Source organism: Condylura cristata, unplaced genomic scaffold, assembly GCF_000260355.1.
Source record: "Condylura cristata isolate star-nosed mole 26May11 unplaced genomic scaffold, ConCri1.0 scaffold00026, whole genome shotgun sequence".
Taxonomy (NCBI): Eukaryota; Metazoa; Chordata; class Mammalia; order Eulipotyphla; family Talpidae; genus Condylura; species Condylura cristata.
Genome location: NW_004567127.1, coordinates 18,164,296 through 18,191,355, shown reverse-complemented (window position 1 = coordinate 18,191,355; position 27,060 = coordinate 18,164,296). Strand labels below are relative to the sequence as shown.

General features: G+C 45.2%; 1 protein-coding gene across 2 annotated transcripts in view; it reads right to left on the bottom strand.

Annotated features, from left to right (window-relative positions):
- The window catches only part of CNN3 (calponin 3, acidic), a 27,951-nt gene extending 3,508 nt beyond the window's left edge, over nucleotides 1-24,443 (bottom strand). Inside the window, exons 1-6 of one of the 2 annotated variants that reach the window (XM_004689759.2) lie at nucleotides 24,196-24,443; nucleotides 5,315-5,436; nucleotides 4,746-4,812; nucleotides 2,430-2,567; nucleotides 1,950-2,066; nucleotides 1-130 (exon numbers count right to left, since the gene is read on the bottom strand). In XM_004689759.2, the coding sequence (XP_004689816.1) occupies nucleotides 1-130; nucleotides 1,950-2,066; nucleotides 2,430-2,567; nucleotides 4,746-4,812; nucleotides 5,315-5,436; nucleotides 24,196-24,252 (631 nt within the window). In that variant the 5' untranslated portion in view covers nucleotides 24,253-24,443. The remainder of the gene's footprint in view (nucleotides 131-1,949; nucleotides 2,067-2,429; nucleotides 2,568-4,745; nucleotides 4,813-5,314; nucleotides 5,437-24,195) is intronic. The other variant, XM_012730191.1, reaches the window with a different exon arrangement.
- Nucleotides 24,444-27,060: the final 2,617 nt, after the last annotated feature.

Genomic DNA, 27,060 nt, shown 5'->3' with positions numbered 1-27,060 from the left:
TGGTGCCCATCTGCAGACTGATCGTGGTCTGGTCAAAAGGCTTGTCCGTTTGCATTTTGGGATCATAAAGATGCCTCCGAGTCCCGTAGGCAGTCATTCCTGCCTGGCTGGCACATTTGTTGGTTCCCATCTTTTAATTTAAAAATAAAATCAGCATTAATGATTAGAAGCCAACAAGAGAGAGGACACAAAACTTCCTGTTCTACGAAAGAGCCAGAAGAAGCAGAACAGACAGAGCTTTCTGCGCGGGTTCTCTGGTTAACTGGATACAGAATCTCTTCTATGCTCTCACAAATCTCAAGGTGCTCACTTTAAGAAAATTTCGAAAAATAATTATGGGATGATAATGCACAGATAAACTGGTAGTAGAAATTCTATGGGGACTACACCCGAGAAAAGAAAAACATTGTTAAAAAAAAAAAAAGGAAAAAGATGCAAAATATATAATATATATACATTAAAAAAAAATTATGGAATAGAAAACCCCCCCAACATGATCAATCATATAAAGGTACACACAGCAGAGGTGGAGACACACAAAAAGCTATCGTAGTAGCAGAACGATGAATGACTTGTTTCCTCTGCTAATCTCCCTCCCGACCCCACTGCACTGATAACCGAATAAAATGCTTCAGCCACATCAGGGCACATAGCTATCATTGGCTATGCAACATGCTGTTCTGCTCCAGATAGGCTTTGCATAAAATGTGATGGCAAATGCCAGGTGTCTTCTCCGACAGCCTAGCGGGGGCTTCCCTATGTTTCATCAAAATTGCCAACGTTTTCATAGGAAAAGAACCACGTTATATCCCTCCCATGCTCATGCCATTGGTCAGAGAGAGGGAAAATGAGGAATGTGAACTCAGCCAGGTTCAGAGGAACAATAATTAACTTCTCTTCCCCATGAAAATAATATGGCTTCAGGACCAACCAGTACACCCTGTTCTACTGGTTACATTTCTACCACTGGTTTTTTTTTTTTTTTTTCTCTTAGAAACAAGACAGATTGAAGGAAAATTTGATTGCTAAAAGTAAATCATACTCATTGGAAAAGACTCAGAAAAAATACAGGCAGAAAGGAAGGGGGAGACCGCTGTAACTCTAGTCTCCCACTGTAACGTGTGTCGTTCTAGCTTTTTACCTTACGGATCTGAGTACATCTACAGACATGCATAGAAACATATACATGTATGTAAAACGTGTACATCTTTTAAATAAAATTGTGACCACACTGATTGTATTATTTTGTGTGCTTTCATCTTTAAACTTTTGTCTGTTACTCTAACAGTATTAGTTTTTATCACTTTTCATAACCTAGCCAACTGAATGGAAATGCAGGTTTCAGGTTTCTTGCTACAGATATAGTATTGTACTGTATAAAAATAAACTCACTTCACAAAAACTCAGTCAAGAAAGGAACTTTGTATCACAGGAGGGATCAGAGAATAAAACCCAGAGGATTTGGGGCATTTAGCAACGATGTTTCTGTGACACTCTTGTGGGGAATGGAGACAGGGAAAAATGAAAGGGGAAATATGCATTTCACAGAAATTTAACTGTGACATTCTAATAGCACTTGGCTTCTATATTATACCTTACTAGTATAACTGACTCTGGCATTGAGTTTTTTATAAAATTGACTCATTTGGTCGGTAACATCCAGGAATTTTAAATGTACATTTTCTTAAACAACAGCAACAAAAAAGGTGGTAATTAGGAAAAATATCATTTCCTGAGAAACGATTACCAAGTCAGTGGCATGCCTGGGGTTTCTTCCTAAATCCATCACCATGATCTCATGGGCTTTAAATGGACCTAAATGGACATAAACCACATCCATCCCCCAAGCCTACACTGCCATGTTATCTACCTCTTCCTCCCTCTACCTTTCAGAGGGAGAATTAATGACCCGGAATAAGTAATTGGTCAAGCAGAACCCCATGACTTACCTGCAAACCAATTACACTTTGGCCAGCTTTTAATTTTCCCTCATCAAAACGTCTTGTCTGCTTTTCTGCATACTTAACTCCAATATCAATGGTTGTATGGAAGCCTTTTGTTTTCGCCTAGACAAAAACCACATACTCAATGAAACACACTTTACGGGAGATTCTGCCAACAGTTTACAGAAAGGACAATGAACTGATATGCTTCATAGATGAAGGTTTTATTAGAAAAGACCCAAACTAGGAGTGAGAAATGCAGCTAAAGCCGTTAGTATTACACTGCACCCCTGAAACATGGGTAGTATTCAAATTAAGCTCTCTTGTAAGAGGCAGCTGATGTCAGCAGCCTTTACACAAAGCTAATAATTACAGATGAAACAGGGCTCTTCCTTGCCTCAGATGAACTCCCACGGGTGAGGCAAAGAGGTAACTCACCACCAACTGGCTGAGGACCTTTTCAGCAGCCCCTAGAGACATACGTACCAGGCCTGCCAGAGCCACCAGTGTCGTCTGAACCTGGGTCATGTTTCCATTCTCAAAAAGATCATTTGCTTCAAATATGTCATGTGGTTTCATCCCATAAGCCTGGATGGCTTTAATGAAGTTGCCAATATTCTCCAACTATGAAGAAAAGGAGTCATATGACTTTTGACATTCACATTATCGCATGACCCTAGGTCTTCATGAAGAGTTACAAAATGCCAAGGAGAAAGGTTCTTGACAAGGATGGAGTGGAGGGTTCTTTACTTCTTTGCCTATGCTTCTGTTAATTTCGGGACAGTATTTGATTTCTCCCCTCAGTTGCAGTCCCTGTAGCTCCCCCGCCCCACCCATGATCCATTACCACAGACCCTTGTGCTCTTCCCTCCCGTTTGCCTCCTCTTCATCCCCTGCCCCGTTGAATGCTTCTTCAGAGCGACAGCTTTGGCAAGGATTTTTGACCAGACCCCTACTGAGCTTTCTGAGCTCTGACTGAAAAAGGAAAGTGTAAAAAGGAAGCGGCTATTTCAAAAAAGAAAAGACCACATAACTGTCGCATTATTTTTAAGCAGTCACGTTTCTCCAGTTCTGTACAAGAAAGATCTTCCTTACATGTTTTTTTTTTAAAGATTTATTTATTTATTCATACAGAACTGGGGTACAGGCCAGAGACACGGAGGGTGAGAGGAGGAGACAGAGCGGGGTGCAGAACAGGCAGATCGACGAAGCACACTGCTGAGGGGAGCAGCGGGCGGGTCAGGAGAGGTCTGCCGCGCCATGTGGGTCTCCTCCGGGGCAGGCGGGAATCGAACTCATGCGGAAGTGGCTCAAGCTTCTTTGTGCAGTGCTTTAACCCGCTGCACCACCAGGGAGGGCCTTCCTTACATGTTTTAAAGATTTCTGTCAGAGCTATCCAGGTCTGGAATTTTCTTTGTCAAAAGTTCTCATATTAATAAATTATTGTGTTGCAATTTTAATTTAAAAATAAAGCTGTGGGGGCCTCCCTGGTGGCACAGGGGTTAAAGTCACAGCGCTATCAATCTATCACAGCCACTGCGGCATGAGTTTCATCCCCAGCCAGGGAGCTGACCCACATGGCGCAGACCTCTCCTGTCTTGCCTGCTGCTCCCCTCGGCAGTGTATCAGTTGATGTGCCTGTTCTGCTCCCCACTCTGTCTCTGGTAGGTCCTCTGACCTCCCACACCTCTGACCTGTACCCCCATTCTTGTATGCATAAATACATCTTTTTAAAAATAAATAAATTTGTGGTTAGTGCTCAATCTCCTATATCTCAAAACACATGCACAAGATGAAACATCAAATTTTACTTAATTATACATTCACAAATTAAGACTTAACTACAATTAACATAGTGTTCTACTTTCCACCATCAGTAGTTATATTAAATTTCTTGGTTTTGTCCCATGTGAATCCTCACGGTCTAGGTTGTATTTCTTTGTGCACCGTGTCAAATCCTCTCTGCGAGTAGATAATCCAAATATAAGAAAACTTCTTAGTTAAATAGCTAAGGATCAAAAATAAAATATAGCCAAGTACACACATTTCTGCTCAAAAGCTTATTTTAAAGCTAATCAAGATTCTGTGGTGTCTATACAATGGAATACTGAGCAATCACAAATGATAGGCTCAGGCCATTTGCAGCAACACGGATGGGGCTGGAAGGGATCGTGGTCACTGAAATATGTCGGAAGGGAAAAATATCAAATGGTTTCACTTACAGGAGAATACAGGGAAACCAATCAAGGGGTCAGGGAAAGAAAAAACAAAATAGCAGGCAAACTATAGATCAGATATGTAAATCAGGGGAGAGAGAGGGATCAAAACAGGGGAGGGAAGAGCACAAGGGACGGTGGTGGTGGGCCAGGGTGACTTGGTGGTGGGAATTTTATGGGGATTATTACACCTAAGAGGAGCAATCAAACACTGCATAAGAATAAACAATAGGGCCCTCCCTGGTGGCACAACAGGTTAAAGCACAGCACTATGCGGCAGTCCACAGCCACTGCAGTATGTGTTTGATCCCCAGCCAGAGAGGTGACCCACATTGCGCGGCGGACCTCTCCTGACCCACCCACTATTAGCAGTGTATTCAGTCAATCCGCCTGTTCTGCTCCCCACTCTGTCTCTGGTGAACCCTCTCACTCCCCCTGCACTCTGGCCTGGACCCCAGTTCCTATACACATAAATAAATAAATCCTTAAAAAAAATGAACAATAATATAAAATACCTAAGTAAAACAAGCTTCCCTGCAGAAAGAGCAAACCAAACAGAACTGGAGGTTATTGCTTTGGCTGTTACCTGAGGCCAGTTTAACGAGGACTCGTTGACCTTCCTCACTGAGCCGGGCTGTAGCTTATTTATGAGTCTGAAAGGAAAAGTGTAAGCAGCATCGTATTTATTGAGCACACAAAAGCACAGGCTGGCTGCAAAACTGGTTCTATTATTATCAGCAAAGAACCCCTTAAAACATTTACATTAATAGTTCAAGGTTGGACACCTTAGACTGAGAGTGGACAAGACAAAGCCCTGGAAAGGAATGAAGGACAGAAAGCAGCCCACACCAAAAACAAACTCACTCGCTGGGCCTCCCTGGTAGTGCAGGTGTTAAGTCTCAGCGCTATCAAGCTATCAACAGCCACTGCAGCACAAGTCAATCCCGGCCACGGAGGTGACCCAGATGGCTTGGCAGACCTCTCCTGCCCCACCCACTGCTCCCCTCAGCAGTATACTTCGTTGAGCTGCCTGTTCTGCCTCCCACTCTGTCTCTGGTGAATCCTCTCACTTCCCACCCCTCTGACCTACACTCCATGTAGGTCATCCATGCATGAATAAATAAAAATAAATCTTTATTTTTAACAACAACTCACTCGCAGAGGATTATGCCATCTTTGAGACCCAGCTGGAAGTTGGGGCCAATGCTCATGCCTGTCACCTCTTCGATCCAATTGCGAAGATCTTCTTCTGCCTGGTGATCATACTTGGAAGCAATCTGAAATACAAGTTCACTACCTTTAGAAGAATCTTCACTAAGCAGGGGGCCTGCCTGGTGGCCCAAGGAGTTCCGTCTCAGTGCTATCAAGCTATTGCCAGCCACTGCCGCATGAGTTCGATCTGCTGCCAGAGAGCTGACCCACACAGTGCACCAGATCTCTCCTGTCTCACCCCAGCTCTTGTACGCATAAGTAAATAAATCTTTAAAAAAAATTTTTTTTCACTAAAGCATCAAAACTGCTGACTTAGGACTTATTCTGCCTTCACGATCCACTGACACCACAGCTGTGATATGCAGCTAATAACTCACTGGGGTTCACCGCAAACCTACCCCACCAGTATACCTTCAGTAACCAATAAAAATTTTTTGTTTCTGGCAGTGTCATACAAATACACATGGAGAGAAACTGGAAGGGAGGAGAAAATAGAAGGCAAGATAAAACACACAAGATGTGACAAGGTTAATGAGAATGCTAGGCACTTAGTTATATTACATTAAAGATTACGTCATGAATCATCACATTCCCTAAAAGAGGGTGGAGGATTCTGACGCGTGCAACTGTGTGCCACACGGTAGTATCACTGGTCAAAGTCTATCAATCCTGAGCTTTTATAGTCTGGAATTTCTATGCCTCTACTCAAACACACACACATTCCTCAGCACACTAACTGTTGTACTTACAGTGCAATAGTGAAACTCTGTGTACATGTCTATATCCCATTAGATTCCTTATGAGAAGGAAAAGCATGTAATTCTACTTTTGGCCCTGCATTAGCTAGCATTGTTTCTGACCCAAACACTTAATAAAACTTAAAGTGTTGTGTTGATGCTTTACATACAGAATTCTACAATGAAGGCAACTTATATCAACACAGATGCTAGGGGATGATACATTCTAAAACTACCTTTGAAAACTACAAAATTTCTCTATAATAAAAAGGTTAAGTCTCAGTTAATAATAATACAATTTAAACAGCATATAAGAAATCACAGGCTTATGTTTGTAATTTATTCTTTCCCTAGGGCTGTCGGAGAAGGCTGGTCAATGCGAGTTACTACAGAGAAGACACTGGGAAGAACAGACTGTTATTTTACTTCTCATTAGCAAAGGTGAGAACACCAGCAGGTAGGAGGTGCCCAAGGGGGTAAAGATCACGATGAATGTGAGTCAGTTAAAGCGGACACCGAAGTGGAAACGAGTGGTAGAAATATTTGCTTCCAGAATGCATAATCAGGTTTAACTACTGAAAAAAAAAAAAAAATGAAATGCCATCATGACTTTTCAGTCCTGGGGAAGTCCTTGCTGCCCTAAACCCATGATGCCTCCAAATTCTTTCCAGGAGAGAGAGAATCCCAGGATCCCGCCACTCAGCAGCTTCAAGATGTACATGCCTCCTGGTCCGCTGACCTGAAAACTCACCCACCAGTGGGACACCTGTAATGGTCCTACGATGTTATTATCTTACTCTCTGTGTTCTTTTCAGTGACGCTCTCCCCATGCCCCAGCACTTGATCCCACTAGTTACCACACGTTTAAGGCAGACAGCAGTCCTCCCAAGGTAACCAAACGGCTCTACCCCTTTGGTAGACCGAGTCATTTAACTAAGCTGCAGATTGAGGCAGGATTACAAATGGAAATCCATGGAGTTTATCTCTCACATTAAGATAACTAACACCACAATGTTCCTGGACCAAATGGGCGTGCAATGCTCTTACCACAGCACGTATACTAAAATCTCATCCTGGATGTTGGTTCATAAAACATAGTTGGGCACAAAATAAAGCTAGTACCTAATGCACAGTAGTTCCTGGTGCCTAAAAGCCACCAGCCTATTGTGACTTCCTGCCAGTCTGGGTTATAAAGCAGCTAGCTGTGGGACAGGGAAGGAGGCAGTGATGCTGGCAGCTTGTCACACCAGAAGCAGCCATTTCTCCTGTTACTCCTCGGAGAATTGCTCTTAAATAACACATCTCCTTGGCCCTCCCTGGTGGCGCAGTGGGTTAAAGCACAGCACTAAGAAGCTTAAGCCACGTCAGCGTGAGTTCGATCCCTGTCCCGGAGGTGACCCACATGGCGCAGCAGACCTCTCCTGACCCGCCCGCTGCTCCCCTCAGCAGTGTACTTCGTCGATCTACCTGTTCTGCTCCCCACTCTGTCTCTGGCAAAGCCTCTCGCCGCCCCTGAGCCTCTGGCCTGTACCCCAGTTCTGTATGCACAAATAAATAAATCTTTAAAAAAAAAAAAAAAAAACCCAATCCCCCCCCCCCAGCCCATCCAACAAAATCACTTACATATAGGAACTTATGAAATTTGAGTAATCGATTACTTAGGCAGAAGAAAGTGAAGACTTGAATATAATTTCACAATGGAGTCTTGTTCCAGGTGTCACAGACAAAGAGGAGAAAGTAATATCTTGAAGCATTCACTATGCGAAACCACCTCTATTAATGAGTTATTTTTTTCAACTAAGAGGGTCACTTCAATAAATCTGAACAAACATGACATGTTGGCGCAGGACAGTCCTACCTGAGGTCTGAGGCTGCCTCCCCCATCTATGGCCCCAGTGGTGAATTCATCCAACTTCTGACCCATCATTTCCTGTCACTACCCTAGGAAGTCTGAATCCCGCGTCTGCACTAGGGAGCTATACTCTATGTCATTTCCACAATCAGCAGAAACTAAATAAAAATTGTTCTCTTCACTTTTTCAAATGCAGAAGTGGAAATTATGCTGCAGGGGGTTTGGGCTTGTTGTGGGTTGGTGGTGGTGGTGATTCTTAACCAAATGAGACCAATTATTTAGCCAGGAAAATATGAAAAGCATATTTATGCTCCCTTTGTTCAAAATGTGTCTGACAGATACAGCGCCTGCCCCAAGCCACAGAGTGATTACAGATCTGACTTGAAAGACCTAGAAGGAATGTCAGAGAATGTTTCATCTCCTCTGTGACTGTTCTTGTCCAGGGAGTGATGAGAGAAAAATCAAGGACTGGAGTTGGATGGGCCTGCCCTCACCCCTGCCCGACCACTGACCACTAACTATTATGGGGTGGAGCTCTGGAAAGCTGACTGTTCTCAGACGTGACAGCACACATACAGGAAAAAAAAATTATAAGCACATAATACAAAGTTCAAGAGCACATGTGGGAAAATAAAAGTGAAAACAGGTACATACATTCATTTTCTTTCTCTCTCTCTTTCTCTCTCTCTCTCTCTCTCTCTCTCTCTTTCTCTCTCTCTCTCTCTCTCTCTCTCACACACACACACACACACACACAGAACTGCTGGTTTTGACTTAGTATTATTTTCCTTCAAGTGAAGAAGCAGCAAGGATTTTTCTACCCAAATAATATTTTTCAAACAACTGAGCTTTCTGCAGTCAAGTCAGCCAAACAGAATTCAAGATTTAGGAATGTGCATTCGTTTTAAAAAACTGCCTTTTGGGCTCTCCCTGGTGATGCAATGGGCTGAAGTACCACATTATGAAGCCACTGCAGCACTAGTTCAATCCCAGGCCAGGGAGGTGACCCACATGGTGCGGCAGACCTCTTCTGACCAGCCCACTGCTCCCCTCGGCAGTGTACTTTGTCCATCTGCCTGTTCTGCTCCCCACTCTGTCTCTGGTGAATCCTCTCACCACCACACCTCTGGCCTGTACCCCAGTTCTGTAAACACAAATAAATAAATCTTAAAAAAAAAAAGTGTCTTTCAATGAAAAAATAATCTCATGAAATCATGAGTAAATCTATCACAAATTGGCTCTTAGATGCTGACCTCCAATGCTGTAGCATGTAGAAATCTTATGTTTACTTTAAAAGGTTCTATCAGAACACAACCCAAGCAAATAAGGTGATAGTCTAGCCAAAGAGGTTCACTCTGAACTGTCTGACATATACATCTTGTAACTCAAGAGGCAGAGGGCAGTGAAGAAGTAAGCTGTGACCAGTAAAATGTACCTCATGGAAATTCCACTCTTTGTTTAAAAATCACTTGTCCGAGTAGCTTATAAACATTTTCTCTCCTCTTCTTCCAGATTTATGTTACTTGATCTTGGCAATCAACTTCCTCAGACTTTCTGCCTGGTTCTTTGTAGTCCATGAAGCCCCTCTCTTCACACTTCCATACCTCCCTCCCGAGAACCCACCAGTTACCTAAAGTGGTGTCCCCAACCCTTTCCATATTGTAGCTCACTCTGAGAACACCTGCTGGAGACTCATGCCAAAGCTCAGGTGCACTCCACCTTTGCCAAGCACAACCAACAGGCAAAGAAAATGCCTCCAAAAACCATTCAGGCCTCAGATCCAGTCACCACACTCTGCCACCTTGCAGTGCTGGATCCTGGCAACTAACTTCTTCTGAGCCTGCTGGAGTGCTCATGCCTGGGAGAGCTCAGCCTTTGCTCTTCCCTCCTCCTCAGGATACCAGAGAGCACCTGTCTAGCCACCTTCTTGTTCCAACCAAACAGTTCAGTCCTTTCTGGCACACCACCTTTCTGAGGTTCTCAATTTCTTTCAGTTCCTGAAATAACGCTTGTTAGGAGTCAATAAATAAGACAGCACAGAAGCTTTCTGAAGGAGGGTAATACTGGCCCCAAAGGGGTGAATGAAAACCAGATCTTGCAGTGGGTGATGAAAGCAACTTTAGATATTACAACCTGTGACACCCTAACAAATGATAGTCCTTTCTGTTAGATCTGGGAGGGGTTGAAATTAGGGGAAAAAAAATATCTAAAGACTCCTTGGCTATGGCAACAACCGAAAGGCTCACCGAGAGATACATGGATAAGGAAGATGTGGTGATATACACAATGGAGAGTATTCAGCTATATTTGAAAAAGTATGATGTCGGCCCTCCCTGGTGGCGCAGCGGGTTAAAGCACAGCACTGAGAATCTAAAGCCACTTCCTCATGAATTCGATTCCCGCCTGTCCCGGAGGTGACCACATGGGGTGGCAGACCTCTGCTGACCCGCCTGCTGCTCCCCTCAGCAGTGTACTTCATCGATCTGCCTGTTCTGTTCCCTACTCTGTCTCTGGTGAAGCCTCTCACCACCCCTGAGCCTCTGGCCTGTACCCCAGTTCTGTATGCACAAATAAATAAATCTTAAAAAAAAAAAAAAAAGGATGATATCAGGCCCACCCTGGTGGTGCAAACACACGGCACTGTGAAGCTTTCTGCAATCACTGGAGCACAAGTTCAATCGCAGGCCAAGGGGGAGACCCACGTGGCACAGCAGACCTCTCCTGACCCACCCTCTGTTCCCCTCAGCAGTGTATTTCAGTAGATCTGCCTGTTCTGCTCCCCACTCTGTCTCTGGTGAATCCTCTCACCCCCATATCACCTCTGGCCTATACCCCAGTTCTTGTATACATAAATAAATCTCTCAAAAAAAAAAAAAAAAAAAAGACGAAATCTTGTCATTTACAAAAATGATGACTGATGGGAATTATACTAAATGAAATAAGTCAGAGAGACCCTTTATGATTTCACTCACATGTAGAAGAAAAAAAAAAACAAAACAAAACCAAATCAACCCTTGGGTTCTAACCAAACAAGGGTGGTCCCCAGGGAAAGGGGGTTCGGAGTGGGAAGAAGGGGTGGAGAGAGGAGTCTGTCTCATGCCTGGTGGAGGTGACATTAGACCTTGGACATGTCGATGGATGTCAAAGTGTAAAGTGACTATTTACTGCAACTAAATACATACAACAACATTTGGAAAAGCATCATGAAAACTAGGTTGAAAACCACTGAGATATAGCAAAAAAGAGCTGTCTTCACCCTTTCCCCCAAATCCTAAGCACCCTCAGACATAAGTTCCTTAGTGGCTGCCAATCCTTCCAGCAGACCACATGCCCATGTATTAAACAGCACTGGAATTAAATCTCCTTCAAAAACATGAGCCCTCAGGGCCTAAACTTCCAAGAGTAAAGGCAGGAACTAGATCAGATAAAAGCCTGCTAATTGCTGAGAAATGAACCCTTTCTGGCACTGAAGTTTGAGAAGTTTCCTTCTCTGAATCCTTAGAAGGGGATACCAGGCAAAACCCCTCAACAACTGACCTACGGGCTCCCGTGGGTGTTGACTGTCGGCATAAGCAAGGAGGTCTCAAACAAAGTGCAACATAGTAAGAAGATAGAGGTGTACCTGGCAGGAGGTAGAATATTAATACTTACGTGCAAGAAAATCTGAAGGCCCCCATTTCTACCCAGGAACATTCCAGACTCCACTAAGTAATAAAGATGTGTCTCTCCCATATAATCATTTTCATAAAACATTCTTAACGCAGCACTTGTAAAATCTGGAAGTAGATGATTCCAGGATTTTGTCTCTGGTGGTTCCAACAATGCCCCCAAATGTCAGTCAAGCCTAAACTCACACTAGGCCCCCTGTTTCAACCCCCTAAGGTAACCCAACATTACTCCAAACTTGAAGTAAAATCAGAGTCGGTGTCCGCTTCCCTCTGTGTGAAGCATTGTGTGTGTGTCCTGGATTCTTCCTGCAACTTCGCAGTACTCCATCCTGCTGCCCTCCTGCTACCAGGCACAAGTCCAAGGCAAAGGAAGTCTGCACCCTCAATGTTTACATTCTAGTGGAGTGAGAAACAAATATTAGACATTTGCCCCCCGCCCCCAATCTAAAACAGCGGCTCCCGACTACATGGGGATTACCAGGCTCAGTATCAGAACAAAGCAGAATTCCTCTGAAACACAAAATGCCTCCTTGCTCCCCTATTGCCACTCTTGATCCCTCAGCACAAGAAAATGAACCAACAGGCTGTAACTTTTTTACCCTACCTTAAAATGCTGCTCCCAGTGCATTGTACAAATGTAAATACTTCAGCACATGTTGATGTATTTGCACTGGGGATAAACAGACCCAAGATCACACAGACTCTTTGAAGTCAAGCTTCAAAAACTGTGTTCCCAATTCCAGTGACCTAACTAAGTAATTTAACCCAGGTGACCCCATTTCTCACAGGTAGTCTCCTTCCTCTCAGGGCCATGGTGAGGGTGAGGTGAGGGTGAAGTGAGTACTGTGGGTAACTCAGCCTGTCCCAATGCCTGACACGTATCAGAACTAACACTCTCCGTTTATGTCAGTGGCGGGTGCAGAGGCAGCAAGTTTTCTACTGGCTGAAACCCACTGCAACCTTTTCATTCCACTGTCCACAATTCAAGAAAAAACTCCACAGTGGACACTCATCTCAATCACCTCTGCCAGCAATCACCACTGTCCACTCCTGCCACTACTTCTCAATCCTCCTGCCAATGCTCTTCTTGATGTTAGGATTGTCTCTGTACTCCAGTGCTCATTCTTTATCAACTGTTGCTGATGAAAATGATGAAACTACTATTTTTTTAAGCAGGTTTGTATTTTTTTTTAAAGATTTATTTATTTGTGCATACAGAACTGGGGTACAGGCGAGAGGCTCAGGGGTGGCAAGAGGCTTCACCAGAGACAGAGTGGGGAACAGAACAGGCAGATTGACGAAGTACACTGCTGAGGGGAGCAGTGGGCGGGTCAGGAGATGTCTGCCAAGCCATGTGGTCACCTCCGGGGCAGGTGGGAATCGAACTCATGCGGAAGTGGCTTTAGCTTCTTAGTACTGTGCTTTAACCGGCTGTGCCACCAGGGAGGGCCGCAGGTTTGTATTTTTATGAGTGAGAGTGGGAATTCTACAAAAATCATTTTGCATTTAAGAAAAATGACGTCAACGGATTAAAAAGATGTGGTACATATAAACAATGGAATATTATTCAGCAATCAAAAAGATAAACACATGCCTTTTGCAGCACCATGGATGGAGCTGGAAGGGATCATGCTTAGTGAAATTAGCCAGAAAGAAAAAGAAAAATATCAGATAGCTTCACTCATAGTGGGCATATAAAGGACCAGAGGGGTGGAGGGTAGGGGTAAATAATGAACAACTATATACCAGAGAGAATTTTACGGGGTGGAGTGGGGAATGGGATTAAAAACGGGGGGGTGGGGGGTGGCGGAGTACACTGGACTATGGTGATGGCACACAGGTGATTTGGTGATGGGGATTACAACTGAGATGGAAAAAGGCATAAAATGATGTAAAAATAAACTTATTTTTAAAAAATAAATAAATGAAAAAAAAGTTTAGAAAATAGAAATGATGTCAAACCAGATGGCATGCTCTTTTCTCAAGGCCCCATAGAATCTGTGGCTGGTTGTATGGTGCAAACCTGCTCAAGATTGGATGGGCAACTGATTATGCATTCCAAAGCTATGGAAAACTATATCTGCCTCCAGTAAACAGAAGTGATGTCTGAGGGCATTTTTAAGTCAAGCCCTTCTCTGAGGTACAGGAAGGTCTTCTGTACCAATGTATCAGCATCTGACACCTGCTGTCTTTTCCGTCCAAATATGTTCAGTCAAATAAATACAAAGATACCAAGATTCAATATATGACTTTTGAGAAACTGACAGAAATGAAAGCTTTTAAAATAAATCGAGCCAAGAATATCACTAAAAAATTGACTAAAAATATAGAATAGAATGTCAATTGTCTTTTCTATCCAGATAATGATCTTCAAACTAAAAAGCTTTGAACACATATAATTAAAAATTTTGAATGCTCAAATCTGAGCAAGGATGGGATAATCAGAGGCTGAGTTCCCAGAAGAATCTAAGCTCAGAAATGAACAGCTTCACAGTGAGAGAAACCTGGGCAGACAGCAGTGATTGGAACCTAAAGCAGGGCCCACTCCTCCCTCATCCCCACTCCTAGGGCAAGGACTCTCCTAGAGGCTGCAGAGCCTGGAGGTCCTGCTGAGTGGGCTGGGGGGAGGCACAGGTATACAAGGCAACACCTGCCCACATCCTCACCTGGAGGGCAGGACAGGCTGCGTCCAAGCTTGAACCCGACAGCCCATGCCTGGTACATAGTAGGGGTTCAATAAATGACTTTTCATCCACTGATAGCTTTACCAGACTTTGCAAATGGCACAGAGTTAAAGGTCCTGTTTCAGAAGGGCATCTGCATTTGAATGCCACTGTGTGTGTGTGTGTGTGTGTGTGTGTGTGTGTGTGTGTGAGCGTCACAAATCCTGGCTCTACCAATCTAGTAATCTTAGATGTATCACTAGGGACATATTTGTTTTACTTTCTGATGAAAGTCCCTTACGTCTACAGCGTTCCAAAAGTCCAGTTTAGTAACCCTAGAAGTGGGGCCTGATCAGAAGGAACCACAAATCCCAGGAGGGGGTTCTCAGTGATGTGTCCTGGAGGCTGAGATGAAAAGCCATTCTCTTCTGTTTTGGTTACTAACAATTTGGAAACTATTGGATTTATTTACTGAACTTACAGAAAATAAGACTGGGAGTAGTTATAAAGTGGTAAAATCTGGAGTGTGCAAAGCTTAATAAAGAAATCATCTGCAATAAATGTGGAAGTTTACCCCAGTGATCTAGAACCAATGAAAAACGCTTACTCAGTGGGCAAATAGCTACCCCAAAGCTCACACTGTCTTAGTCTGCACGGGCACACTACTCCATAAAACACAGCTGCCTGTCTGATTTGTTTGATCACACTGCCCGCAAGGTAACCAAGGAGAGGATTATTTAAACAACACAGATGTGAGAGGAATATGTGAATTAGAAAAATTCAGGCGAAAGCAGTTATAACTTTCACTTTACAAAGGGGGAGAGCAAGCTTTGAATCCTCCTTCCACATGGAGGTTCCTTTGTCTGCCCCACCAGGCGATCATGTTGCTCAAAACAGAATTAGTGCTTTGTAGCCAACCAAGGAGCTAGTTTATGATCCCACGGAACTCCCACAGGTCACACTCTATCCGGCATGACTGATCAATTTCAAGTGCCACGCAGTAAAATGGAACATTGACATCAGTTTCTAGAAGGGGCAAACTGGGAAAGGCTGTGATTTAAAGAAAATCAGTCTCTCAGGAGACTGGTTAATCAGAGGCCCGAGATCACAAGCCTCTAGAAGGGACTTTTCGGGCAGGAGAAACAGGCTAGTTACCATCTACTAGATAGGAACCATCTAGAAAGGGTCGATTTATTCTGAAAACCTCACAGAGGGCAAACCAGGGTAAATACAGTGAAAATGCAGCACAGGGGCCAATGAAGCAGGCGAGACACCCCACGAAAGCTCTTTGGAGAACATTCCCTCAGTTTGGAAGGCCAGCAGGGTTCTGAATTTTATGTGGTGCTGTAGAAGTCCGACTGAAGGGAGTCTAACTGAAGCCTCATAGATAAAATAGATTAAAAAACACAGATGTCTTCCAGTTTTTGTTTTCTTTGTCTCACCTCTAAATTATTTCATTCACGGTATTTTCAGGCATCCAGAAATTTTCACTGTCAGCAAGTTTTTCAAGCACCTGTCTTGTCAGCACTCCCGGTGTCTCCTGAATAACGTAAGTCTGACGCAAGGATGGTTCGCTGAAAAACATTCCCTTGGCTTAGAAGGCCAGCAGGATTCTGAATTGTATGTGTTGCTGTAGAAGTCCTACTGAAGGGAGTCTTAACTGAAGCCTCATAGGGTAAACAGAAAATTGTCTTTTCTGTTTCCATAATCACACACCCATGGTAGCAGTAACTTTTCTCTCTTCAGCAAACTCACTTTGTAGAATCAATCACTTCAACCTGTGGATGAACTCCACCTCCACAGCCCTGAGTGTAAAATGGACATCTCTCCACAGCCCAGGGGATCCCTGCCTACTGCCAATTCAAGTGCTCTCCACCGCCTGATGAAGAGTCAGAACACACCGTGGTAAACCAGCCAGCGAGATATACACTTACAGGCTATTAGCTGTACTGAAGCCACCACCTCTCTCCTCACTGAAAAAGGATATGAAATTTGCATTATGGAAATTCCCATTTCTTTTTTTTTTTTTAAGGTAAATTCTACCTCACTCAACAGCATACAGAAGTGTCCATTAAATTTGCTTTTTGAGGCTTTAGGTAAAAAGGTTTGCAGTTCATTTTGCTTTAATAAGTGAAAAAAGATACCTGCATGTCACCAAGCCCTACACAAAAAAACAACCAGAGTCACCATCAATGTAAACTAGAGCCCCAGCTTCATCACAGTGGGGTGATGAAGAGAAATCGCCATTGACAAGACTGGCTTCCTACAAAGTTCAGTTTAACAAGGCTCCCATGCCTGAGTCCTATATCCGACAGGACCCCGGATGAGGTCATGGAGCAACAGTGATGTGAACACCGCACTCAACACCGCACTCAACAAGACCACAGTGCCTCTCACGACCTCAGGCAAGGCAGGAGAACTCAGTCTCTCCAAAAGCTGCGCCCCACACCAGGTCCCCTGGAGGTTATGTTAAGAAGCCTTGCTCCTGACATCCAGGCACAGAGGATAAACTAAACCCAACCTCACACCCCTTCTCAACAAGGGCCAAGGGATGGAGGTGAGGGAGCAGCACCCACCCCAAAGCTGCCACGTCAGGCCACCCACCTGCGGGCTCCCGCCGCCATACCTCCTTCCAGATCTGTCCTGCTGCCTGAGCCGTCAGTGGCTCTGGAGAACAACGTTGAAGAGCGCAGGCGAAGGGGAAAGAGGACCTGTCCTACTGGCCTGGGTTCCCGTTCCCAGTCCTCTCCCTTCTTCCGCCCAGTTCTGGGATTCATAGCAAACCTTCCCGCTGCAGGGGATCTTTGTCAGTCACTTCTCTCCAAATACTAGAGTGTCTCCTTCAACTTCAATATCATAAAAATCAATTACATGACAATATTTGATAGCCCTTTTGACAATAGATCACTCTGAAGCTGCTTATACTTTCTAGTTTTAAAACTACTTATATTATCAATAACTTATAAAAGAAGTGCCTTCACCCCATTCCTTAAGTCTCCTCCCACTGTCAACTGAGTCTGATGGGGGTGACAGGTAGACCAGGGGGTCACAGATGTCACTGACTCATGACTTGATGTGACTTGAATTTTAACAAGGCCGGTTTGCTATATTTGTTTTATTCGAAACATCAAGAAGAGATTCACCTATAGCACAGGTGGGAAGTATAAACTTTTTTTTTTCTTAAGAAATTTAAATACTAGCTATGCACTTTTCTGCACTTTTAAGGACTTAGCCACCAGCAAGGAAGTAACAGATAAATAACAGCAATCCATATAATAGACCACCCTCTAAAATGGCCAAACAACAGTCAATGTTGTACAAGTGGTTGGGATGGAGATAAAGGATGCGTAACTTCCGTTTACTTTTATATTTTGGTGCTGTTTGCATTCCACACAAATATTTCATTCACATAATCAGTATAAAAAAGGAGCAAGGTTCTCATAGGCAAGGCAGATGGCTCCCTAAGGATGATGCCCCATCTTCACGAGCAGAGAACTGTTCTAAGGTCCTGGGCTCAGCAGGCATGCAGACCCTAAGTCTCCTGCGCCCCTGGGTCTCCCCTCACACCTGCCCTCCCATGCAAGTTGAGACACAGGAACTCTCCACTCTGCACAAAATCTATGGCTCAGGCCACTTTGCTGCCTGTGCGCAGCGGACTAAGAACGGAGCGAGATGGATGCTTAGACACTGGTTTACATTAAGTCCTTTCAACTCACGGACAATCATCACTACATGAGACTGATGCACCATGAATTCGCTCTGGCGTTCAAGGGCATGATTCAAACCCTCCCATGGGACTCCAGAACCTCAAAGGGTGTTGCCAACATGGGTGAAAAGTTCATAATAAGATACTTGGCAGAGAAGCCTCAAGCTAAAAATGCTTCAACTCTTCCAAGGGCCCTATGGAAAGTAGCTTCCTGCCATATGTATTTTAAAAGGGACCGGAACATGGACTGCAGGAAAGGGTGTCGGCAGCAGAGCTGTGGCTAAAAGGAGAAAAAAAGAAAATAGAAAAGGCCAAGGTTAGAACTGCAAGGCTAGCAAAGCACACGCCTGCCTGTGGCTGGGGTGGGGGGCACTGAGCACCTTTTTTAAACCGCATCCAGGGCACTGAAGAAATGTGAAGAAAGCGGAGAGAGGCACTCCTAGGCTGCAGCGCAGAGAATGCGCCCCTTTACGGAAGGGCCTTGGCATAGGCGGATTCTGAGGAGAGGTCGTGGGGTTCATGCTCAGCTACTGAGGGCCAAGGACCCTGACAAGCTCACAATTGATTTTTAACATAGCTACAATTTCTATACTAGATTAGAACTAGGATTACTGTTGCTATTTTTTGCATTCAAAGTAGAATCACATGTTGAAATAATGAGAGACTTACTACACATGGTATTGATTATTTTCTCTCCTGTTTCCTCCCACGTGAAACAAAAGGAGGGAGGGAAAACTGCACTAATAAAGCACACGCTGCTCTCACTCCGTTTGTGGAGCTGTGTGCATTCAGCAAGGCTGATAGGCTTGGCGTTATAAAAAAGAAAAAGAAAAAAGATCAGCATCTAGACATTTGGGAACAGGAGAGAAGAAACAAAAATGAAATCCCAGCCAGCCCTTTGAGTCACTTTGCAGTTCAGCTGCCCTGGAAAATTTGTGAGGGGAGAGAAAAATAGCCACAAATGCTTAGGAGCTTTTATTTTCCTGGAAAAGTCCTTCTAAGCACAAAGGGCCTCCTCTGTTCCTCACTCAAACCCGATTCCTCTGCCAATATCCACCCAACCTCACACCCACCACCCAAAGCTTCCTGATCCCGGGGGTGGAAGGAAGATGTTGGAGAAATCCCCCTACCTTCTGGGGGAAAACCAGAAATCAGTGTCCTTGACTTATGGGCTTGCTTCAGACGCTGAGGTTACGCCTTTAAAAAGCACTTATAACTGAAGGCCTCCAAAGACAAGATTTAAACTCCAAAAGGTAAATATTCTTATCCATCCACAGTAGGAGAGTATGAGCCTCTTTGGAACCAAGAAATGAGAGGTGAATGTTTAACAACAGGCTTAGAAAGCAGGGCCTCTCACTAGACACAAAAGCCTGAGACCCTGCAGGTAACAGGGACAGATGAGAACAGGGTGACCTGAGGAAATGTTTGGCTGGCTGCCAAGGGGTAGTGTCTTTGATTAGGGGGTGGGACAGATCATATCCCTCAGAGGGAGCAGAAAGGGGTACTACTGAGCATCATGGGGCCCTACCTATCAGAAGCCTCCTTCAGATACCTATCTGCAAGTGAATGTCCAAGTCCTAGAGATCATCTCAGTATCTAGGAGATAAAAGCAAGTCAGGAGCACACACAACTGAACCAGACCAGGGGAGAACCAGCCAGCAAGATGGAATAATGGCTCTCAGACTTTTGTTTCCTGGCATTATTCTTAACACTTTACATGGTTTATCAATCTTTCTTAATTCTCTTAGCAACTCAGTTGAGATAGTCATCATACTATCCTCGCTTTACAGATAAGACACAGATAGGCCTTGCCTATCTCAGAGAGTAAAATCACAGAGTAAAGGCAGAACCAAGATTCCAACACTGACAGTCTCTCCAGTCCATAGTCTTAGCCAATAAGTTCTATTTTCTCATTGACAAGAACATGTGGAGACGTACCTGGACATTGTTGAGGTCATGAGCATTTGTCGGACTGTATATTTATATAAAGTTTGCACAATACTTTTCCTATTTTTTTCTTTTTGCTAGCCCCACGTAAGTATAAAAGTTGCAGGCCCCATAAACAATCTAGATCTACCTTAGGATCAAGAAATCCTGAATAAAAACCTGGACACCAGTACATATACATAAGTTAGGTGCCCACTATGGTTATGAGTTCTGAATTAAGAAAAACCAATGTTCTGTTAATGACGCAGGAACTTAAGGCCTGCAATAAAATGAAACTTAGTCAAGAATTGTAAGGACAGATATCCTCCTACCAGCTGGTCCTATGGAGAAGGGAAATAAAGAATTCCCCAAGTGTCCTGGATAAAATGGTATTGACAGGCCAAAAAGACAAACCATCCAATCATGCTTCTTTCTTTTTTGTGTCACATTGGTTCAGGAGATACCATTAAGTGAAAACACTAATTTCCCACCAGAAGGGAAAAAAGGTATAGAAAAAAACACTAAGTCCTGTGGTTAATGAGAAGAGGACAACGTCTTCACAGTTAGCTTACTTCTGACACTGCTACTATATGTATTTACCTTACATCAGTGACTTCTAATTTTAGTAAAAAGTCTTCCAAAATGTTTTTTTTTTTTTTTTTTGAAACCAAGACGATTCTATGAGAAGCTACTTTGCTCAAATCAACATTCCATGGTTGGAGAAAACTGTCAGAATATATATTCCAACGCCAGTCTTCTCAATATTTCCATTGGCTTACCTAACCCCTCCTTCCCCCACATTCTGAGATCTGAGCTCCTCCACTTTCCTAGAGACTTTAGCAAAAGCTCTCTGCAGCACCCTCAGCTCACCAAGAAACTCTCCTGACTCCAGTATCTTGTTTGGAAGCAGGTGTCTGGAAACGGTGGGCTTCCCTTAAGAGTTGCTCATGTTTGTAGGTACAGAGGTGTTTCCCTCTTTATTTGGGTTCCCACCATGCAGTCAGGAGCCTGGCTGCAGGCTCCACATGTATAAAAGTATAAGGACCTTCGCACTTAGGAGTGTTTCCATGCTCCAGAGCTACCCACCACACCAGCTTCTTCTGTATGTTCCTTGCTTCCTCTACTCTAGTAGGGTCTTTGTAGACTACACATCATAGATCCTTTTGTTGTTACTAAAGAGACAATGTTCATATGCTAGGCTGAAGGATTTTAATTTTTTTAGGTTGTTTCAAACATCTTCTGGCTCATTAAAGGAAAAAAATCTTGTATATTGTGCCATGCACTTGTCATCTTGTCAAATAAGTGCGTTAGGCCTATAGATTTTCCCTGAAATTCTACAAATCAGCAATGAAAGACTTCCTTGATTCAATGCTGGACTGCTTTCACAACTGGAATATAAAAGGACCTAAGGATTATTTCATAGAAATGGAATAAAGAAGCTGTGCCATACAAATCTGAAAATATATAACAATAATACTAATTTTCTATTACTAAGAACTAACAGCTACAACTTAGCCTTTGGGCATTAACTGCCTAACACACATCTCAATAATGCAATGTTTTGGGAGGGGTGTTGTCTCCCCCTTTTACAGAGTAAGAAGCTAGTTCAGTTACCGAATAACTTGCCTAACCTCATGCAGGCAGTAAGGGGACTAGAAGAACATCATGGCGTTGAGGTCAAGTTCCACTCTACACTGTATTGGCAGGAGGATTCTATCTTTCCTACTTTGCTAAATGAGGTTTAAAGGGGGGAATGGAGTGTTGGGCGGTGGAGGAGGGGGATCGCCTCTGTTTTAAGTGGCCTATGGGTTATGTAATACATAAGAAAAAAGCAGAAAGGAATCAAAAGGTGTCCAAATCAAACACGTCAAAGTTCACATTCCATCTACCCACTCATCAGGCAGTTCTGAACTCTGATGACATGCAGCACCTCAAAGAAAAGATATGATTTCCAAGTCCAGACAAATTAAAACAGTATTACATGAATAATCATGATGTCAAGAAGTGACAGGTGGACCACATTTGGGGGAAAGGGAGGCAGATAAAAGTAGCTTGTGGTAGAACATCCCCAAGGACTTCTCTAAATGAAAGCACAAGTCTTAAAATAGTTTTTCAGGGATCTTGAGCAAATCACATCTGTTACAAAATTTAGCACCCTGATCTATAAAGGATGTTGGATAATCCCAGCAATCCTTCCCACCTTAGAGGGCTGCTCTGCTCCTAAGATCAAAAGACTTCCTATGCAAGGGCCATATAAGTGAAAGGGGTTATTAAAAGATGGGTTTGGCGCTTAAAGGGATAAGGCCACAGTAATATAAACCAAAAGCTGCAAAATTAACTTTCCAAACATCCTGAAAACTGAAGTTTTACTGGTATTTAAATTTGGCAATTATTTTTGTGATCTAGTCTCAATCTATGCCATTTCTTCAAGCTGCTCATCCCTAAGTAGGAAAAGGGGAGAAGCTAATTCATTAGTCAGCAAAATGAAATGGTTTTTTAAATGAGAAATTAACAGGGCTAACATTAACATCCAAGAAAAGCCAGTCACTTGAAGGACTGCCAAAGTTATGTGTACTGCATTTGCAATGCAAAAAGGTAGAGTAGCAACTGCAGCCAGCCAACAAAATATAACTAATGTGCCCAAGCCAGGCCACAGTATCATCCAACAGTTTGGACATAAAGATTCCTGTACACGGATTCCTGAAGTTTTGTTTGTAAACTTTGGGGGGAAATGGAAAAATATTTTGCAACAGCTTCCAGTTGGCAAGGTTTGTCATAAATCACAGTGCACACCACTGCCTTTCTGTTCTTAAAAAAAAATCAGGAAACACACTTGACAAAGGACTCAAACATTTAAGTTTTAAATATGCTAAACTAATACTAACTCCTTGCTTCAAAGGTTGCTCCAAACGCATCGACAACAGAATCAGAATGATGCGCTGAGCATGGGGGAGGGAGGAATGAGGAGCCACAAGTCTCCCTGGGGTTTGACAACCGCGCGCTTCATTGCCTCTATATAATTCACTCCACACCGCGATCACCTCCCCCACCCCACCCCCCACGCCCCAACACTGGGATGTTACAGCTTTGACAATGCCAGTGTATTCTAGCAGGGGTCGGACAGTGCGGTGGCAATCCTGACATGCTTCGGTTCCCTGGAGGTTAATGAGAATTAAACCACAGCAGCCCTCCTTTGTGGCGCTCTGGCCAGAACAGCAGAAAGGAGACAATGAGCGTTCTGTGCGCAGTTCCGCGCCGATTGGCTGGTCTTTCCCCCCCTTCCAGAAACCCTTGATGTCATGGGCTTGGAATGCAGGGGAGGGAGGAAGGAAGGAGAGGATTTGGGGAGGGGGACGCCTCTCATATCTTTCCCAGACCAAAAGTCCCAAAGATAAACCCAAAGCATTCTCAGCTTAGGTATGCAAAGTGGCAAAACGGGGCTTGACCAAAGCCGACCGCTCCAACGACAACCCTCCTCGGCAAAGAAACCCTAAACAAAAGCCACCCGCGAAGATAACCTCGGGATCGTGAAAGTCTAATACACTAAAAACTTGTCGGTGTTTTAAGAATCTCCGGTCAACCGCAGAAATTGCTCCCAAAGCCGCACGCTCCGGCTTTGTCTGGGTTTCCCGCAGAAGTAGCGGCAATTCGCCTCATGGCACCGAGATTTGGAAACTGAACAACTCCCCTTTCTCGGGGGCTCCTGGGGTCCGTGCGACTCTCAGCGGCTTCCCTGAGACCGGGGAACAATGAGGGGCCCAGTCTGGCCACGGAACCGCCTAACTCTGCTTTCAGCTGAGTCCGCCCGGGGGTGGGAGGAGGCGCGAGTCGGCCAGGAGCCGGGGCCAGGGCGGATGGCGGGGGCCGTTCGCCGGGTCCCCAGTAGCGCGGACCGGCCCCGCCTAAGGGGAAATGGCCAGGCAGGAGCGCCCCCTTCCCGGAGGGGCTCGCTGTGCAGCACCCGCCGACTCAGTAACCGCAGGCCGGCGCTGCGGGATTCCAGGAGCCCGGGAACCCGCTGCCCGCTCCACCCCGACAACCGCACGGGAACAAAGCCAGGAAAACGCCGCGGAGCCGGCGCCTCGAGCTTGGGGACCGGACGGGGGACACGCGGCAACTCTCGCGCCACCTCGACGTCCCCTTTCTGCGAAGTCAGCGAGCCCAAGCGCGCAGGGGCGAAGCGCGCCGCCTAGAGCAGCCCCAGTCTCGGGGACCCCCTCGGCCGCGCCTGGCCTCGCACCCCTCACCTGGACACCTCCCGGCCGAGCATACCTTGTTCTTGACCTCGGCCGAGAGCCCGTAGGAAGGGCCCTTGTTGAAGTGGCTCATGGTGCTGCGCGCGGCGGGAAGAGGATGAGCTCGGTCCGGTTTCTCGCGCTCGGCGTCCCCACGGTGGGCCCGGGCAGTGGTCACAACGCGACGCTCGCAACTCGCCTCCCAGGCCGGCGCGGCGACGTCGGACGCGGCGCGGGCGGTGCCTCGGCTCCTCCGACCGCCTGAGCCTCCCCGTCGGCCCAAGAGTCCCCCACAAACTGCCCCCCACCGCCTCTCCAGCACCTTCAGGGATTGGCCAACGGGGCCGACCAATAAGGGCCGCCTGCCCGCCTCTCCCGCGAGGAGAGGCGCGGCCAACCCGGGGACTGCGAGCGCTGCGCTCCCCCCCGGCTTGGGTCCCGGGCCCCCGCCTCCGCTTGCGGCGCCCCAGCCACTGATGGCGGCGGGGCGGCCCCTCCACCCCCTACCCCCACCTCCGCACCCCGCCCGGGGCCCGTCGGCGCTGGAGGAAGCCAGCCCCGCGGACCTGGAGTCGGCCCAACCCCCGCGCCCGGCGCCCGGGGGCTTCCCAGCTGCCGGGAGTGCGCGTCAACTTCCAGGCATCCGCCGGGGCGCTGGGGCTGGCGGAGGGAAGGAAGCCCTTCGGGCTGGCCCGCCGCTGACCCGCCACCTCGGTCTGCTCCCCCCAAGCCCTGGGCCCGGAGCGGCCAGATGTAGCTCAAGGCCCCTTCCCCGGCGGCTGGAAACCACGAACAGCCTTGGTGCCCCGGTGCCGGAGAAACAGGGGCCCCTCCCCTCCCCGGACACCTGCTTCTTGCTCCTTTCTTTACCTCGCAGATTCCCACACCTGTTGGGCTGACCTCTACCCCACAGCCGCCACAGTCAAGGCTTTGGGCCAAATTCGAGCTCATCCTGTGTCTGAACTTCTAAACGCATTGCAAAAAAAACTGGGGAATATGCCATGACAAAGCCTGGGGCATTTCAATTCCTTTTCTAAATTCGCACCAGCTTTTTTTTTTACAAGCTTTATCTATGCCCAAATCCAGGGGACTGTTGCGCTAGCTTCTCTTTTTTTTCTTTAACCCGGCGGCCTCTTTGAATTCGGAGACCTTTGTATAGAGAAAAACCCGTCCTCAGAAGCCGGCTCCCTTCTTTCTTGTTCCATGTTCCCGCTTTCTACCCACCACTTGGCCCTGATGTGCAAAGTAGGCAAGGGGAAAGAACATTCCTCACTCGCCTGAGCACCCGGCACCGCACTTCAAACAGTATCTCATTTAGTTCCCCCAAACAGTTGGCAGGTAGGCACACCCATTGCACAGGGGAGAGAGCTAAAGCATCCTGATCGAGGTCTGCCCTACTCCAATGCTTCAGGCCATCCCTTTCCAGCTTTCACCTAAGATGCATTCAATCCCAAGAAGGTTTCACTCCCTGAATTTCTAGTGGGAGAGTTTTGTTTACTAAAAACCAATTACAGTGCCAGAAGAGATCATGGAACCAGGTGAGGCTGAGGCAGACTGTTTGAGGAGAGCAGCGGAGCATCTCACCACAGTCAAACCATCCCCGAGCACAAGGGTCAAAACAATTTTCAAAGAAAATGTGCTTGAGCGATTTTTTTCAACGAGTGGGACGTGGGTTAAGGGGAGGGGGGTGGCTGAGGAGCTGAGAGAAAGAGAATAGTTGGGAGGAAAGTGAATGATTTGTAATGTAATGTGATGATTTGCTAATTTTGTCAGGAGGTGCAGTGATAATTAGGGTATTCTTCCCACACATAAAAGATGACACAATTGACCCATGATTCCTGAAGCAAGCAGTTTGGGCTGTTTTTCCAGTAGTGTGATAGCAGCCGGTGTGTCATACACAATACCTCACCCACCTTTCTTTGAGACCAAGGAGTGTGTGAAATGTGGCCAGGTGGGAGGTACAAATCTCAGTTCCATCATGCCCAACCTGTGAAGGTATCTAAACCTGGCTGTTCCCCACTGTGAGATGGAAAACATCAGGTGACAACCATTTCAGTCTACCTGAAAGTTATTCCTTGTACCAAGTTCAAAAATTACATTCAATTTGGTCTTGAAACACTTTTGTCAAAAATGTGTTTTGTTTAATGGGCATATTGAATGGCTACAGAGTTTTAGTTTGAGATGATGGAAAGTTCTGGAAATGGATACTGGAAACAGTTGTACAGTGATCTAAACATACTGAATGACACTATATACTTTAAAATGGAATTCTTTCTCCTCCCTGCTGCACTAGTTTACCAGGCAACAACTGATAATGCTGTTCTACACATTAGCTTGTGTATTCTAGAATTTTCTGCAAATGGAACCATATCTTACCTATTCCATTTTAACTGACTTCTTCCACTGAACAAAATTATTTTGGGATTTGTCAACACTGTAGTATATATCATCAGTTCATTTCTTTCTGTTGCTAGATTATCATACAGTCCACTCTAGAATAAATAACAGTAGACATATCCATTCTCTTAGAAAGGAAATTGACAGGCCCAAAATAGTCTCTTGTGCTAAGTCCATCAACACTTAATACCTAACATAAATGTAGCCTCAAACTCCCTGGGGAATGTAGTCCTAACTAGTTAGTAGGAAATGTCCCAGTCAGACCAAGGAGGCATTCTTTCCATTCCCTCAAAAGAAACTGTCACAAGACCCTTATCTATTCTCCATAGGTAGGTTACCTACGCCTGACATAATTCCTTCATTCCTTGTCTTGCCTTTTCCTGCCAATAAAAACCTTCCTTTTTGGATGTGGTACATATATACAATGGAATATTACTCCGCAACCAAAAAAGAGAAACACATGTCTTTTGCAGCAACTTGGATGGAGCTGGAAAAGATCATGCTT